Source organism: Pristis pectinata, chromosome 15 (genome assembly GCF_009764475.1).
Source record: "Pristis pectinata isolate sPriPec2 chromosome 15, sPriPec2.1.pri, whole genome shotgun sequence".
Taxonomy (NCBI): domain Eukaryota; kingdom Metazoa; phylum Chordata; class Chondrichthyes; order Rhinopristiformes; family Pristidae; genus Pristis; species Pristis pectinata.
The window spans coordinates 14,043,233-14,060,411 of NC_067419.1; the positions used below are offsets into that span (position 1 = coordinate 14,043,233).

A 17,179-nucleotide genomic window follows, 5' to 3' on the forward strand; every position below is an offset into this window, starting at 1 on the left:
GGCGTTAGAAAGGGCAGTGGCTGACAGTGAGAGTGGGATCATCAATAGATGGAATAGGTAAAGATAGAACAAGGGGAGAGAGCAGGGAAACAGAGAGAGCTGGGGACAGACAGAGAGGGGGGGATGAGCAAAAGTGCAGATGTCATGAGAGGGGGTGGCAGTGGAAAGAGCAGAGGCGGCGGAAGGGTGAGTGCCAATTAGTAGAAAGAACAGAGACGGAAGTGAGAGGGGGATAAAAAAACAGGGTCCGGTGCAGAAAGTGAGGAGAGAGGAACGGAAAGAGTGCGTGAATGGGTGCGTTTGTGTGAGTGAGAGACGGGATGAATGCAAGGGGCAGGAACAGAGGGAGGGAGAAGGAGAATGAGTCAGATGACCAGAAGGAGCAGCGATAGAAAGAAAGAGAGCAAGGTTATCAGTGGAAAGGTTAATGCAGACAGAGAAAGAGTGGCTGAAGAGAGAAGAAGCAAGGGGCCAGTAGAAGAAACTGGGAAACTGACAAAGCCAGGGTAAGACAGAAAGGAGAGGATCAGTAGAAGTAACAGGGAGGAGGGGGAGGAAGAGAGATTTTTATTTATTAACAGAATCAAGAGCTGTGCAGTTAGTGTAGAAAACTGGCACTGTAAAGAAAGATTGGCCATGATGCTATTAAATGGCAGAGCAGGCACGAAGGGCGGAATGGCCTGCTGCTTCTGTTTCTAATTCCGTGTTAAGACCAAGGGGAGCAATGATAAGAAAGAGTGAGAGGTCCGTGCAAGAGCAGGGATAGACAGGGAGAGTGAGAGCATCAGGAGAAAGAGTAGGTAGAAAATAGAGGAGAGCAAGGGGATTAGTGGAAAAATAGAGACACAGAAAAAGAGAGAGAGTGATTGGATCAGTGGAAAGATTTAGCACAGAGAGAGAAAGTGTGTGAGAATCCATACAGTGAGAAGGGACAAAGAATGGGAGGGTGAAGGGATGTTGGGAAAAAAGATAGCGGGGAGGGGAGGAATAAATAGAAAAATAAGATTGAGGAGTATGGAGAGAGAGAGAGAGAGAGAGAGAGAGCAAGCAATGGATGAGAAAGGAGCCAGAGAGGGATAGCAAGGGCTAGATACAGTGTGGAGGGATCCAAAGTAGCAGGGACAGGAAGAGTGGGAGTGGATTGGAAGAAGGAGCAAGAATACTGCAAGAGAGAATAAGATAATCAGGGGGCACCAGTAGAAAGAGCAAGGAGGGGAAAGACGATGGCAAGAAATAGGTAAGAGAAGGGGAAAATAAGGGGATAAATAGATGAGTATGGACACAGGGAGCAAGAATAACAGTGAAAAGAGCAGGAGGGGATCAGTAGGAAGGGGGGGGCAGAGAGAGGTTGAGAGAAAAGGGCAGACAGTTGATAGCAGGAACAGAGAAAAGGGGAAACAGAAATAGTGTGAGAGTCGATAAAAAGACCAATGACTGAAAGAAAAATAGTGAGAGAGAACTAGCATGAAGAACAAATGAATGAAAAGAGAGAGAGAGATTTACCTAGATAGAGGAAGGGGATCTGTAAAAAGTACAAGGGTGGGGGGAGTTAGTGGAAAGAGCAGGATCACAACAAGAGAGAATAAGTGGATCGGTAGAAAGGCATCACTAGTGGGAGGGAGATTGAGAGAGGGAGATAGAAGTATTCATTTGGAAGAACAGAGAGAGCCAGAGAGAGTGAGAGGAGTGAGGTGATCCATTAAAGGAGCAGTGATAGCGAGAGGGCAGTTGAGGGACGGAGAATGACAATGAATTGATCACTGCAATGAGAAGGGGTAGCGGGCGGGTTTGGGAGAGAGAGACAAAGGATAGAGAGAGAGAGAGAGTGAGGGGATCAGTAGAAAGCACTATGACATGGAGAGCGAGATCAAAAGATAGAGAAAGGGGGGTTCAGTTGGAAGAACAGGGATAGAGAGGGAGAACATGAAGGCATCAGTAGAAACTGCATACCTTGTTAGAACCTGCAATAATGTCAGCAATAAATTTGGACTAATAAATCGACACAGCCCATACCTTACAATTTTCAGAGGTTAAGGACATGAGTTGTTTTTTTATACCTGATATGGATTCCATTAAGAAGATGACTTATAGGCAGAGCAAGTAAAAGATTGGCAGTTATAATAACAGATATATTTTCCTTTTGGGTACTTTTGTGAAGAGACTCAGTCTTGTTGTTGAAGAATTAACTCTCCACACAGGGCCCAGTGATCTCATATTATCAATCTGCATCAGGCAAACCAAAATTACTGCAGATGTTTTATGCTACACCAGATATTGAGAACACCATTGTCATAATGATACCAACAGAATAAAACAATGGAATTCTTTTTAAGCTAGTTTAAATAGAAGCTCCATTTGACTTTGGTGACAAAAAGAAGCGTACCTTGAAAAACAAAGTCCAAGTGGTCGGCAATTTAGTGATCTATCCCTGCTAATCGCTGAAGTAAAGATAAGCTAATGGGTGTGTAACTTGCTGTTCTTATCAGTCCTGTGTGAGTGCTGGCAACACCGGGACCTCCATCGATTTTATGGAAAGCCTCCCAGGTTCTAGTGTCTGTTAAATACACAGGATAGAAATGGTCATTTCTGTGGGTACACTGGTGAATCCTAGCAGCACAAGCAACATAATCTGTGATAAGATTTCTCATGCTATCCAGCACTACATCCACCATACATTCAAATTTAGAATCACCAGTTTAAAGCAGTACAGGTAATTCAGTAATGACTACAGGAAAAGCAGTCATTTGAAACTTTTTAAGTCTCAAGAGATGAGATTGCTGGGCCCTTGACCGAGATCTTTGTGTCCTCTCTAACCGAGGCCCTGGAGGACTGGCGAGTAGCTAATGTTGTTCCTTTGTTCAAGAAGGGAGATAGGGATAATCCTGGAAATTGTGGACCAGTGAGTCTTGCGTCAGTGGAAGGAATCTTTTGGAGAGGATTCTTAGGGATAGGATTTATGAGCATTTGGAAAAGCATGGTCTAATTGGGGACAGTCAGCATGGCTTTATGCAGGGCAGGTCATGTCTTACTAACTGATTAAGTTTGACAAGGTGGTATTGAAGATGATCAATGAAAGTAGAGCCCTGAATGTTGTCTACATGGACTTCAGTAAGGCATTCATCAGGGTCCTTCATGGTAGGCTCATCCAGAAGATTAAGATGAATGGAATCCATGGTGAGTTGGCTGTTTGGATTCAGAATTGGCTTGCAGGTAGTGATCAATGGGTCTTATTCTGGCTGGAGTCCGTGATTAGTGGTGTTCCACAGGCATCCATACTGGGACCTCTGCTGTTTGTGAGATAAATGATTTGGATGAAAATGTGGATGCATGGGTGAGCAAGTTTGCAGATGACACAAAGATTGGTGGCATGGTGGATAGTATAGAAGGTTGCCAAAGGATACAGCAGGATATAGATCAGTTGCAGATATGGGCAGAGAAATGGCAGATGGAGTTTAATCCAGGCAAATTGAGGTGTCAGACTTTGGGAGATCAAATGTAAAGGGAAAGTACACAGCATTGATGTACAGAGGGATCCTGGGGTCCAAGTCCATAGCTCCTTGAAAGTGGCCGCATAAGTCAATAGGGTGATAAAGAAGGCGTATGGCATGCTTGCCTTTATTAGTCAAGGCATTGAGATCAAGAGTCAGAAAGTTACATTACAGCTTTATAAAACTCTGGTTAGGCTGCATCTGGAGTATTACATTCAATTCTGGTCACCCTGTTATGGAAGGATGTGGAGGCTTTGGAGAAGGTGCAGTAGAGATTTACAAGGATGCTGCCTGGATTAAAGGACATGGGCTGTAAGGAAAGATTGGACAAATTAGGGTTGTTTTCTCTGAAGTAGTGGAGGCTGAGGGGAGACCTGATAGATGTTGATAAAATTATGAGAAGCATAAAAAGAGTAGACAGCTGGTTTTCCAGAGTCAAAATGTCTAATACTAGAGGGCATTTAAGGTGAGAGAGCAAATGTTCAGAGGAGATGTATGGGCAGGTTTTTTACACGGTGCCTGGAATGTGCTGCCAGGGGTGGTGGTGAAGGTAGCTATGATAGAGGTTTTAAGAGGCTCTTAGATAGGCACATGAGTGTGCAGAGAATGGAGGGATGTGGACCCTATGCAACCAGAAGGGATTTGGTCTCATCAGCTTAATTAATTCAACACAACATCATGGGACAAAGGGCCTGTTCCTGTGCTGTACTGTTCCATGTTCTATGAAACACATGTCATTCCAAAGAACCCATCTGAATCTGTGCTAAGGAATCCTTCAATGGCTCCAGATAGTCCTTGATGACCTTCCAACCTTCTCAGACAGCAGCTTCTGTTATCTAATGCTATCTTCCTCTGACCTTTTGGTGCTTTTGGATAAGTCTGTTTGGATATTTCTGTTCCGCAGGGATTTCCTTTAATTACAATGTGTTGCTGGGCATAGAGGGTAAATTTTAACTCAGAGGAGAAACTGCCTGTTTGTATACACAAACATTTGCAATCACCGTCTGCCCTAAGTTCCAACTGGATAACATATGGCAGCCTCCTTCTGAGGTTCATGCCATCACAGAAATCAGTCATAAACCTATTAGATTCTTTATTTGTGCAACAACTGAGAGCTTTGAATCTAGCAAAGATTATAGTATCAGAAAACATCCCTTCAGTAATGTCGAAGGCTTGTGCTCGAGAGCTACCCACACCTCCAGACAAGTTGTTTCAATAGAGCTACAACAGTCATCCACATAATAGTGCAAAAAATTGCCTATGTATGTCCTGTCCACAAAACACAAATTCAATCCAAAATTATGAGAGGCAGAGATAGAGTAGATAGCTGGTATCTTTTTCACAGGGTCAAAATGTTTAATACTAGAGGGCATGCATTTAAGGTGAGAGGGGGAAAGTTCAAAGAAGATGTACAAGGCCTATCAGCTTATTTTTGAACCTCAGTAATCAATAGCCTACTTGATTGGCTCCAACCCCTCCATCCCAAGTATTCACTCTCTCTCCAGTATCGGTGCAGCATACCTGGAGTGTATACCACCGGGCAGCCTGAAGTCCCACACCACCAGGTTCAAGAGCAGCTACTTCTCTTCAGCCATTTGGTTCTTGAACCAACCTGGACAACCCTAATCACTATCTCAGTATTTGAACATTGTGACCATTTTGACCACTTTGCACTGCAATAAACTTTATTTTTTTTGTTCTAATTGTGTTCTTTCTTGTGTAATTGTGTATAATTTATGTTTTGTTTATGTTTTTCTTGTGAATGTTGTGTTTCTAACTCTATGTGCCTGTGATGCTGTTGGAAGTAAATTTGTCACTGCACGTTGTTGTGCACATGACAATAAACTTAATTTGCTCTACCGTGCAAAAAGGCCAGACTGATCTTCTACCTCAACCCCACTTTCCCACCTTCCCCATTAACAATTATAATTTGCATTAAAACAGCATATCAATAGGTTATTAAGTCAATAGGTTATTTGAATCGGACAGATCAGAGAAGATCAGAATATGCAAATAGTTACCACAGAAGTATATACAGTAACTGGGCTAAGTGCAAGTGGCCATTGACATTGATCATGCAGTAAACCATTGCTGCAAGTATTAAGTTGCACAAATTCCTAGCATGAAGAGCATGTCTGTTGCTCACTGTGGTTGTCTGGAATTGTTTGATCAAAATTCAGGAACGGAAGGGAATAGGAAACAAAGAAATATTCCTGGCTGTTTTCCTTGAATTTACCTACATTTTTTTTGTAATTCTGTACAGCTGTTAGTTGGAGTAGATTGTAACGGTAGATTCCAGTGTCATTACATGCACCAATCTAAGTGGGTTGGCAGATTTTCTTTTCCTGTCTTTTCATTTGATGTGAGCATAGAACAGCAAGCAAAAGTGGAGTCATTTCCAATTCTGAGACAGAAGAAAAGAAGGCCTAGGACATTTAGTTGATTCTATATCCTTCTAATTTGCACCACAGGAATCCAATGCCAGGCACTGGCTCTTATTTATCCACTGTCAATTGCTGTCAAACCTGTATTCTGTAACCTGGCACCAGACTCTTACACCCAAGTAAAACAAACATGATTCCAAAAGTCTGGTTTAGAAGAACAATAAAGCACAGCTTAGTCTATCACCTACTGAGATTATTTTCATCTCTAATCTATTTGTATTTGACTGTTCTATTTTTGGTCTCAATGGTCTGGTCTTTCTGCTGGTGATGAAAGCTACCTTTAAAAGTTTTTCCTTCATATAGCAGTTTCACATATTTGCTTATATTTTTAAGCCTGTATTACAATAATATGCCAATGGCTATTGTGTTCCACGGTACACATCACAACTATAAAGTACATTATTCCACATAGTTCTTCTAAAATGACAGAATTTTATAGCTTTATATTTTTAAAAATAATGTAGCATATCATTATGAAACCCAGTTAAAGACTGCAAGATCCTGGCAGCAAGTGTGTAACAACAAATCACAGGAATGCTCCACTCTGTTCTCTGTCTATTAATTCACAGTGGTTGGGGCATCTTGGACATGCCTGCCATTTCAGTAAATCTTGACATTTAACCAAAAATTAAATCATTCCAGCTGATAGAAAATCTTGGCATCATTCAATGCAGTTTACAAGAGCAGCTGCTTCTGCTTGCATTCGTGATGTTCATCTTTTTGAGATCTTAAAACATTCTTAGTGATGATGGGAAATAAATCACCATAATTCGGTCCATCTATATAATGTGGCGGAACTTCTGCCCACTACCCATGAAGTGATTCCAAACTCTGTCTTTAAATCAGTTATGGTAAATGTGACAAAGACTCTCGGAGAGTAGTTGCAACTATAGTTGTGGACTTTCTAGGTACGTTGGTGTGATGCTCTCTCAGCACAACATGTTAGGAATGGGTCTCTGAATAGGTTCTGGGGCTCTTTCATAACATATTCTGTTGGCATTCTGTCACGTGCACTGCTGCTCAATACTGCATCCAAATGGGCAGGTAATGCAGCATTAGCTGGCACTTAAGTTGATCACAGAGATCAGTTAGGCAACCTCATTTTCTACAATAGGTGGAGAAGATTGCAATGTTTCCTCTCATTAAATGATCATTGGAAACTAAAAAGACATGGCATACAGAAAGCCCCCATTTGAAGAAGACATCTTGCAAGCAAAGTTTATACTTGGCTTAGCCCTCTCTTTGTGCCTGATTCCAAATGGGCAGTGTTATTCATTAAAAAAATAAACAAGAAATACAAAACTGTACATGACTTTCATTACATTCATAGTGTCACCCAGCCTACACATTCACAGTGTTGTAAAGTTAATTCATTCATAGTGCCATCAAGTTAATATATTCCGTTTACAAAGCATCAATGCCACACATGTGACCACTTTGAACAATACACCCTCAGTGCACAGTGGTAGCAGGACCAGACTGCAATCCTTCCCCACAGAGCCTCTCCAAACACCTCCTGGAGAAGGCCTATCATTTGCTACAAACTTGGGCAATTTTGTTTTAGCTTACCATATAGAAGGTGCACATTTTAGCACGTGAATTCCAGTGTGCAAAACTCAGACCTCTGGATCCCATTGCACAAGGAACTTTGTACATGTCAATCCTACAGTAAGATGTGTTGCATTATTAATTTCTAAATTTGCTGTAGATTCAATATCATTGAAATGGGGTCCAAATTAAAACCTGCAAAAGTAATTTGCATTTCTTATGCACTATAGAAATAGTAAACCACAAATGATGCTTCACTGAAGTGCCGGGTGGGAATAGCAGGGTTCTGAAAACCGACCAGAAACAAGTCCAAAAGGTAGATTTGTGAGAAGCTTTTAAAGGAAGACTACTTTGGGGAAAAGAGTTAAGGGAATGGGCTGAAACAGTGAAAGACTCTACAGTGGATGCTGAAGTGGAGAGGTATGGAGTGAAGTAATACAGAGTGGAGTGGAGTGCATTGTAACTCCATCACACACCAGACCAATATGTTCTGTGCCCTGCCATTCCACTCAAAGTCATGATACTCCATGCCACGCCTTGTCCCAAAGTGCAAAATGGCATTGAATGGAGTGATGGGCAGAGCGCAGAGTCAGGTTGCAGGGAAGGCAGTGACATGCAGTGGAGTGCATGTCTTCCTGTCTGAGTGATGTGGAATGACATAGCTCTGAATGGAGTGGACCGCTGCTGTCGGGCATGACGTGGAATGGTGTGGCATTGAGCGTAGACCGGAGTAGCATTGAGTGTAGACCGGAGTAGCACATTGGTCTGGTGTGGAATGGTACGGAATGGCAGGTGCTGTGTTGGATGGGTAAAGGTACAAGCTCACACATCAGATGTAGAGTTGTTTCAGCAATGAACCTATGGAGGGATCTGTAAGTGAAGACAAAGATTTTTGAATTTACTGTGTTGCTCTTTTAGGATCTAACTTTATAACATCCTCATCACCCACATAGAAATTCTAATCAATTTTTCTTGTAACATTTTTTGCTATCCAACAAGTATATATTTCTTCATCTGTCATGGTACATATATGGTCACATGGCAGTAGCAATTACTATAACTGGCAGAGAAATGGAATATAAAATCATACAGATCTCATACTTGCCAAACAAATGGTGAAACATCATTTATAATACTTAAGGGATAATTTATAATTAGATTATAGATGCATTTGGACTATAGACATACAGCTAAGTGCCAACTGGTAGGCAGCAGTTGATCATGACAGTAAGTCCAAGTCCCAAGGACTGACATTAATGTTATCCAACAAGAACGTAAGTCTGCTGTAAGGATGAGGAAGCCTGTTTTGATTTCGGTAATTAAGGAAGTTATTACCTGCAGCTCTCCATCTTAAACTCAGCGAACAGCCTATCCCCCTCCCGCCCAAGTGTACTAGTGGAAGTGATCACTGCGCCAAAGAAGTGATTAGCACAAGCACCTTTAACATTGTGCACAGAGTCGCTGGTTGGTTAGTTGTCAATTGACTAAAGTTCAACTCCACACTCTGCCCTAATATGCTATCAGGGAAACAGAGGGGGTGACTGATACCACAGCATTTAATTCAGTCAGATTGCATTAGAAATTGGACTCCATGCTTGCCTTCACACAGCAGAAGTAACATCTGTGTAGAAAATAATGTGTGCCTACTCTGCAGAAGATCTTGTTTTGCCCGGTCTTAAGGGATGTGATAAGTAGTTAGAGCAACTGTGAAGGCAGTGCAGCAGTCACAATGTCTCAGTGGGTGGCAATGGCAACAGTAATGACAGTGATGCTTGCTGAAACACACAAAGCACATACAGTGTGCTTTTGTAGAAACAGCCTTGTTTTTATAACAATGAAGTGGTGTGCTTTTGCTGCCAGTGCATTTAGAAATGGAAAATAACACCTGAGGAAATTCAAAGACTGTGTGTTTTACCTTCTGTATTGCCACATTTCTCTAACCTTCACAGCCTCTTCACTTGTCTGTGAGGTTTATTAGAACTTGTGATGATCATTGCGAATCAGAATCTTGTTTAATTTAATGAAAACTTCAGTAGTCATGAAATACAGTAATTGACAGAGCAATAATAAAAGCAAAATGATCATAGTATGATTGTTAAAATAGCCTTATAAATGCAGTTAATGTATTTAAAGGAAACGCTTCATTCCATCTTAATCCATTTAGAATTAAATCATCAAGCTTCTTATTATTTTTAATAATCTTAGCCAGATAGCCACTGATGAGTATAAGGTAATATACTGTATATAATGGACAATGAACTAAGGGTGCTTTTTTTGTGGTTTATTTTGACACATTTCACATTTTAGCAATGTGTGAATTATTTAAATGGATTGCTGAACTGCTTCACTTGTTCCGATCATAAATCTCATGCCTAATGTTTTGACAGAATTTATCTAACTAGATTTCCACTGTCCTTTATATGAAAAATCCCTTCCTAGTTTCACATATCTTTAGTCTGAGTCTGATTTTAAACATTTTACCTTATCTTGTTTCACCCAGGAAATGGTTTCTGTACATCTCCCCCATCAAATCTTTTCGTGACTAAACAACTCGATTAGGTCATTCCTCAACATTTTAAACTCAATGGAGTAGAAGCCACGTTTATGCAGATTGTCCTTTCAGTTTTAGCCCAGGTTTAATTCTGGTGAATCAACCCTGTACTCCTGCCAAGCTTGTGGTTCAGTAGACAAAACTGAATGCAAGAAAATGCCTTCATTTTTTAACTGTTTTGTTTGTATCCCTGCATAGATTCAACAAAAATATCTTTTCATGGAAATTCATACTTGGCTAGCAGAACTAAACACATGGGGTTGAGTGCAATGTGCTCAACCTCCAAAATTGAAGTTTAAAGAAAGAATATTGGAGGGTGAATACATGTACTGACGCTGTTTCGTAAAGCTACCAGCCAGGGATTTTCTTGTTATGTACAGTTATTCCTAATAATGAGTTGAGTCGTTATTATTAGACTCACTTGACAGGAGGAAGTAAATCTGTAGAAACAGCACACTAAGTGAACCATAATGTACATACTAACTGAGAAATGAAATAAATTATCTAATGGCCATGATAGAAAGATAAAACTTTAAAATATGTACAAAAGCAGGAGCGTGAAAAGATTATTTCCTGCTGCTTGCAAGAAAAGTAGTAATTGCGATTGTCACTGGTTATCCAGAGCCAGCACATATGTGCAGTATTCTACTTTAGGTTTTCTAAAACAATGTATAAACATCCAAGTCAAGCCAACTGAATGATAATTTTGATGTTGGGTAAGGAAATAACATGGAACAGGGAAATGAAGCAAGAGTCTGAAAATTCCTGATAACAATTGTGCAGGTGTTTAAGTGATTATCTCAAATTCCTTTCTCAACTATTCCATGAAGGTGCTGACTAACCATTTACTGATAATGTCTTCCACTAGTGAAGCAGAGAGAGGAACTTGATTCAAGCACATTAAGCATATATTGAATTATATGGAATTTGCAATATAGGAACAGGTCATTCAATCCAGTGGATTTTTGCTAGGGTTTATGTTCTGTACCAGTCTCTACCTACTCCACTTTTTTTTTCATCTCAGTCTATCAACCGTCTTTTCATTTGCTTTTCTCCTGTGTTCAGATGTTTCTTTATGCATTTTTTTTCTTGACTGTAGGGTAACCTGTCTTTTTACCTCCTTAGAATGTGTATGCTTCCCCCTTCCCCCACCTAATTATCTATCCATTTACTCAGTCGATTGCTTCTGGTAACTTTTTTCCTCATGCTCCAAAATTGCTCCGTGGGTCAAAGCCATGTCATCCCTTTTCTCAGTACACAGAATTAATATATTTATTTTTTTGAAAAGACAAGTATGAAGCTCCAAAGGCTTAGATGTGAAACCCTTGAACTCTTAATGAACTGTCAATTCTAGTGCCACCATTTTAGAATTAGGATTTAACAAAGTAATCTGCTGTGATTTTTTTCTCTCTATTTAAGTAGCACCCTTGCAGAACACTCATAAAATTTTGTTGAATTTATGGGCTCGACTTATAATAACCATACACGCAGCAATGACAGCAATAGTACTTGCTTGTCTCAAAAATATTTCAGTTCTGATTTAAACTCCAGCAGTTTCTCAGGTTTCCATTCCAAGTATAATTAGGCTGCCATATTTTCCTTATGATTCCCAATCGAAATATGCTTCTTCTGCAGTTGTGTTTATTTAAAATCCTTATTTACATAGGTCCATGGAATGAATAATTGTCTTTGTATCTTAAATGTTCACAAATCTGCAAAGTAATTAATTTCATGTATGTTTTTTCAAAGCTCATTTGTGCAATGGGAAATATCACAAACATTTGCAAGAATTATTTGTTCCTTTGGTGGTTCGTTACATTGACCTGATGGAGTCAGCGATTGCTCAATCCATTCATAAAAGCTTCGAACATGAAACATGGCAACCTGTGAAGTAAGTCCCCAGGAGGTGCTTCTATTCAACAATTTTCATTCTTTTAATGATGCCTGTCTGCTGGTTCAGAGCTAGATTTAAGCTTATAAGAGATCATATGTTGTGCCATGTTAAAAGGTAGATCTGTAATAAATAGATAGACTCTGTGCATCAGTTCACTGTCCGTTACTAGTTTGCAAGTTGGATATGTGCATTATGTTGGGATTTTTGTTAGAGGAATCCCAAATGATCCACTGAGGAGTTTTAACACACTAAAAGAACACAGAAGATGACTGGAATTGCAATCATTGGTTAAGTGCATCCTTTCATGTTTTGCTTCTCTTCATCAGTATTAAGACATAAAAGATAACAAAGCCAGAATATAGGATTGCTAATATTTTCTTGCACAGTGTTTGAAGTACCATTTCAAAGAGTGTTTAGTGTAATTTCATAATTTTTGAATATTGCTTCATTGTGTGTTAATTATAAAATATCAAAGCACTCAATTGTCCTTTCCAATAATATTGCCACAGATTAATGTTGTCCTATCCTCATGTATTACTTGTAAAACAAAATAACTTAGTGAAGCAATTTACACAGTAAGGCAGCTGTTAACTTCATTTTAATAATCTAAATTAGAGAGAGAAAGTGGCTGCCAGAATTTTTTTGTAGATTATGCTGTCTTTTTAGCTTTAAGATTGATAATTTCCCTGGTACTGTTTCATTCCTTGTACACTATATGAAATGCAAACAGATTATAACAGGAATAAAAAGCGATTTTAGATACAGATTCCTAGTCAGCATTATAACTAATAGCACATGGGTCAATGCAATATACTGAAATGTCAGAAGGCAAATATACTGTATTATCTGCATATGTTGCTGTGTTCTCCTGGATACATTTTAGAATTATTGTTGCTTTAAAATTGCATTGTGTGGTACTTAATACTTTCATTTAAAATAAATTGAAATCTATGTGAAAGTGACAGAGAATGAAATTCAATACGAATCTTGTAACAAACAGATTCAATTTCAAAACCTGGAAGGAATCTACTGAGCTCAATTTTCCAAATATATTTGTCATAACTAACCACCACAGGATAAAATGGAAGTATTTATTAAATTCTGGCCATTTGCTAAAAATCTGTGAGTTCATTTTGCAAACTCCCAATCTAGATTGATAATTTAATCACTGAAAAGATGCTGTATTGACCAAAATGCCAATTTTAGGATGATATTTAAACATTGCTTGTATCTCTTCAAGTGGATGTCAATCACTTCATGGTACTGTTCAGAAGAGAAAAGAATTAAATCTTTATCAAACAGCCCCAAAGCAAGTTAACTGGTAGTCCATTTTCTATTTGAGGGATCTTTTGTGCAAACAAGTAGCCAAATTGACAGCACAACAAGGATTATACTTCAAAAATATTTTATTCAATGTTTAAAACTTTGGCATATCTTGTGTTATTTTCTCAATGAATGCCATGAATGGAACATTTACTTACTGTCTTACGAAGGGCTGGATTGTTCTGCACCCAGTCCACAGCCTTGGCTCATGGCTCAAGATCCCCACTTGCCCGTCGGCATCCAGTAAGGTGAAGTGGGTTCCATTCAGTAAGCCCTAGGCTGTGTAATGTGAGGCCCCTGTCCTAGAACATCCGACAGGCTTTGACAGTGGAGAGCTGTCAGTTAAAGCTATTGTAACAGTTGTTCAATGCCTCTGACTGTCAGAGATGTTTAAAAACTATTCAGATACACTTAAACAATTTTAAAAATATACTTGTACTCAAAATTCAATAGAACTAAAAACACATTAAAACACTAATGAGTAATTAAAAATATTAAATTAAATAAAGCATTTATCTGCCCTTTTTCCATTCTTGGCAACCCCATTCAAATGAATGGAGTTACCATTCATATACCAGGCCCATGTGGCACAAAACATAGTTTAAATTCAAATAATCAAAATAAACCTGACGCTTTTAACAATTAAACTGGTCTCCATGAAATCAGCAGGTTGTTGTAGAAGTCCATCTGGTTCACTAATGCCCTTCTGCAAAGGCAATTTGGCACTCTTACCTGGTCTGGCCTATACATGACTCCAAAGTCACCACTATGGTTGACTCCTAAGTTCAGGGGTAATTAGGGATAGACAATAAATGCTGGTCTTACATGCAACCTCCACACTCCTTAAATGAATTAGAAAAAATGTATGTAACAGAAGGGATCATCGGCACCTACTCTGAATTAATTTAAAAGTGTACACTACCTGACATTAACACTTCTGTCAGCCTTAAATTTATCACCTTTAATTTTTCTTTATTATCCTTCTGTGGGTTGAGGACATCACCGGCAAGGTCATCCCTACTTTGCCTTGAACCGCTTTCATTCAATATGCTTTAATATTGTTGTTTTTGATACAAGCCAAGCCATTTCAGAGGGTAGGTAGGAGTCACACACACACGCACCCACACACAACCTCTGACATACATCAAGATCAAGGCTAATCTTCTACCTCATTTCCATTTTCCCAAACTATCCCCATTTCCCTATTGTCCAGAAATCTATCAGCCTCCATTTTCAATGAACTCAGTGACTGAGCCTCCAGAGAATTCCAAAGATTCACCACCTCTATGTGCAGACATTTCTTTTCATCTCAGTTCTATGTGGCTTCCACCTTATTCCAAAACTGTGTCCCCTGGTTTTAGACTCCTCAGCCAGGGATGCATCCTCCCTGCATCCAGCCTGTCAAGCTCTGTGACATTTTTAGTGAGCTTAATAAGCTTTAGTGAGATCACCTCTCATTATTCTAAACACTGGACAATACAGGCCTATTCTTCTCAATCTCTCCTCATCCACCATCCCATGAGAATCAGGTTTATTATAATTGACAAATGTCGTGAAATATGTTGTTTTGCAGCAGCAGTACAGTGCAAAGACATAAAATTACAATAAATTACAAAATAAAGAAATAGTGCAAAAAAAAGGAACAATGAAGTCATGGGTTCATGGACCATTAAGAAATCTGATGGCAGAGGGGAAAAAGCTGTTGCTAAATTGATGAGTGTGGGTCTTCAGGCTCCTGTACCTCCTCCCCAATGGTGGAGGGCATGTCCCGGGTGGTGAGGGCCCTTAATGATGGATGCCGCCTTCTTGAGGCAGCACCTCTTGATGATGTCCTCGATGTAAGGGGATCAAAACTCACCATGGTCCTAATGATTGTATTATTTCATTTATTAGACAGAAATTGACCATGACTAGTAAATTTTCTTTCCTGAGGGACATTAGTAAACACAACGGACTTTCAATAGTCTTGTAGATCATGGTCATCATTGCTGTGGCTAGCAATTTATACAGTTTCTAGATCACTAATTGTCAGCTTTATTATAGGATTTGATCTCCTTTATCCACGTTATTAGTCTTGACTTCTAGGTACTGCTGTAGTAACTTAACCATTATGACAAGGGCTTTCCCCTCTCTTACATGGTTGTGTCTTCTGATAATTTACTTATCTTTTTCAGATAATCTAATTGACATGTAAATTAGAAATATCAGATTTTGTGAGTCACTTTATCATGAAGAGGCAACTGGTTGGTTGAGCTGGGGAGCAGGCATCCCCTCTACTGCACCGAATAAACTTCATTTTCACTAAATTCTTTCGGTTTGATTTCTCTGATGTTGTCCTGGTTCTTTCTCCCACAGGAATCTCACCAATAACCTTGTTAGCGTGAGCCTACCAAAGGTCCCAAGTCTGCCTCTTAATCTTCCACAAATGCCTAGTTTTTCTCCGTCATCTTGGATGGCTTCTTTATATGATTCCACGTGTGTATACTATAGAATTGGGTAGCCCCTTGCTTGTGAAGTTTGCATGTTGTGTTCATTTGCTGTTGTGTCTAATGTGCATGTTTGGTTGCGGGCATGATGCAAGCTATTATGTTTTAGATAGTACTTGGGTCTCTAGTTCCTGTGCACTCATATGTAAATAGAGGATTACTTGTTTATTGAGAATTCTGTGCATGCAAAAACTACTGAGAATAGAAGCAAACGAAATGCAACTGTTCACCATTTTATACTGAATTGAAATAATTCATTATCCAGTTATTGGTTTTGCTGTGTAAAGCAGACATTGAAGGACAAAACTGACTTTCACTTTACAGACATTTACTTGACATATCCACCCTACATGTCATAGTGAATAGACATCTTAGACTAGTTTCATCTTGGCTGAGAGGCTCCAGTTCTGTTTCATCGATGGCACTTTGTTGAGCAAAAAGTAAAAGGCCTCTATGACATTTCGATCAATTTTCAGAGTGTGTTACCAATAAGAAGCTTCATTATTTTTTACTGGAATAGGCAAAAAAATTTGGTCTTTGATGATGTTTGTGAAGCTCAAAGCACTCTCAGCATCAGACCTCATTAATATTTTCTCAGTAAACTGCAGCTGCCAAACAGGGACACAGAAGCAGCTCATTGGTTTGCTGGGATAAAGAATCAGCCAGCATTGAAGACCTACTGTGGGAAAAGGATATGGGCGGTGTGCAAGAGGGTGAGAACAAGCTAGAAGACTTTTTTTTGCAGAATACAGAGGAGAAATTCCTGCTTTTCCTGGCCCCATTAAATTCATTACTTTAAAAACAAATAAAATGCTGAACCATCCAGGTCTCTCAATGCCTTGAGAAATGAGGGAGTTGCAGGAGGCACAGGAATAAATTTTCCTATTCTCTCACCCTCCCTCTTGAGTTGATTCTGGTAGCACTGATTTTACAGTGGAGAAGCCAGCGGTCAGTAGTATGTTTTTTGTCACACGTTTTTAGTGGATGTTCTAAACATGATCAGAGTTGTCAGCTTTATAAGAAGGGGAGAACAGAAGAAAGAACAAAATAGCTGATCTTACTTTGATACACAGTAACTCCAGAACAGCATTAAATCATGCTCTTTCCTGTCCCAGTTAAGGAAGCTGTGTGAGGCATCAAAGAGTTTCAGGTAATCAAGAGAGATGGCATGGATGATTGGCAGCAAAACACTGTGTTAGATCAATATTTAGGGATCTCAATCCAAGTCTAATTTATATCAAAAGTTAGTGCATTAGATGTCACTATTGCCTTCTGTTTTCCAGCTCTGCAGGGTTCATAGGTTTAATTCATTAATTGATTTTACTGGTTCATAAACTTACTCAGTTTATAAGCTATATTGTACGAAACAACATAAGAAACATGATCTTTATTCCTCTGAGTCGGCTCTGCCATTCATTAAGATCATATCCGATCTTCTACCTCAG

General features: G+C 39.4%; 1 protein-coding gene across 7 annotated transcripts in view; it reads left to right on the forward strand.

Moving 5' to 3' along the window:
• The window catches only part of cadps2 (Ca++-dependent secretion activator 2), a 537,859-nt gene that overhangs the window by 431,235 nt on the left and 89,445 nt on the right, over positions 1-17,179 (forward strand). For 4 of the 7 annotated variants that reach the window (XM_052030087.1, XM_052030089.1, XM_052030090.1 and 1 more), the window contains 2 exons: positions 11,781-11,922; positions 15,604-15,723. In XM_052030087.1, the coding sequence (XP_051886047.1) occupies positions 11,781-11,922; positions 15,604-15,723 (262 nt within the window). The remainder of the gene's footprint in view (positions 1-11,780; positions 11,923-15,603; positions 15,724-17,179) is intronic. The other 3 variants (XM_052030091.1, XM_052030092.1, XM_052030093.1) reach the window with 1 other exon arrangement.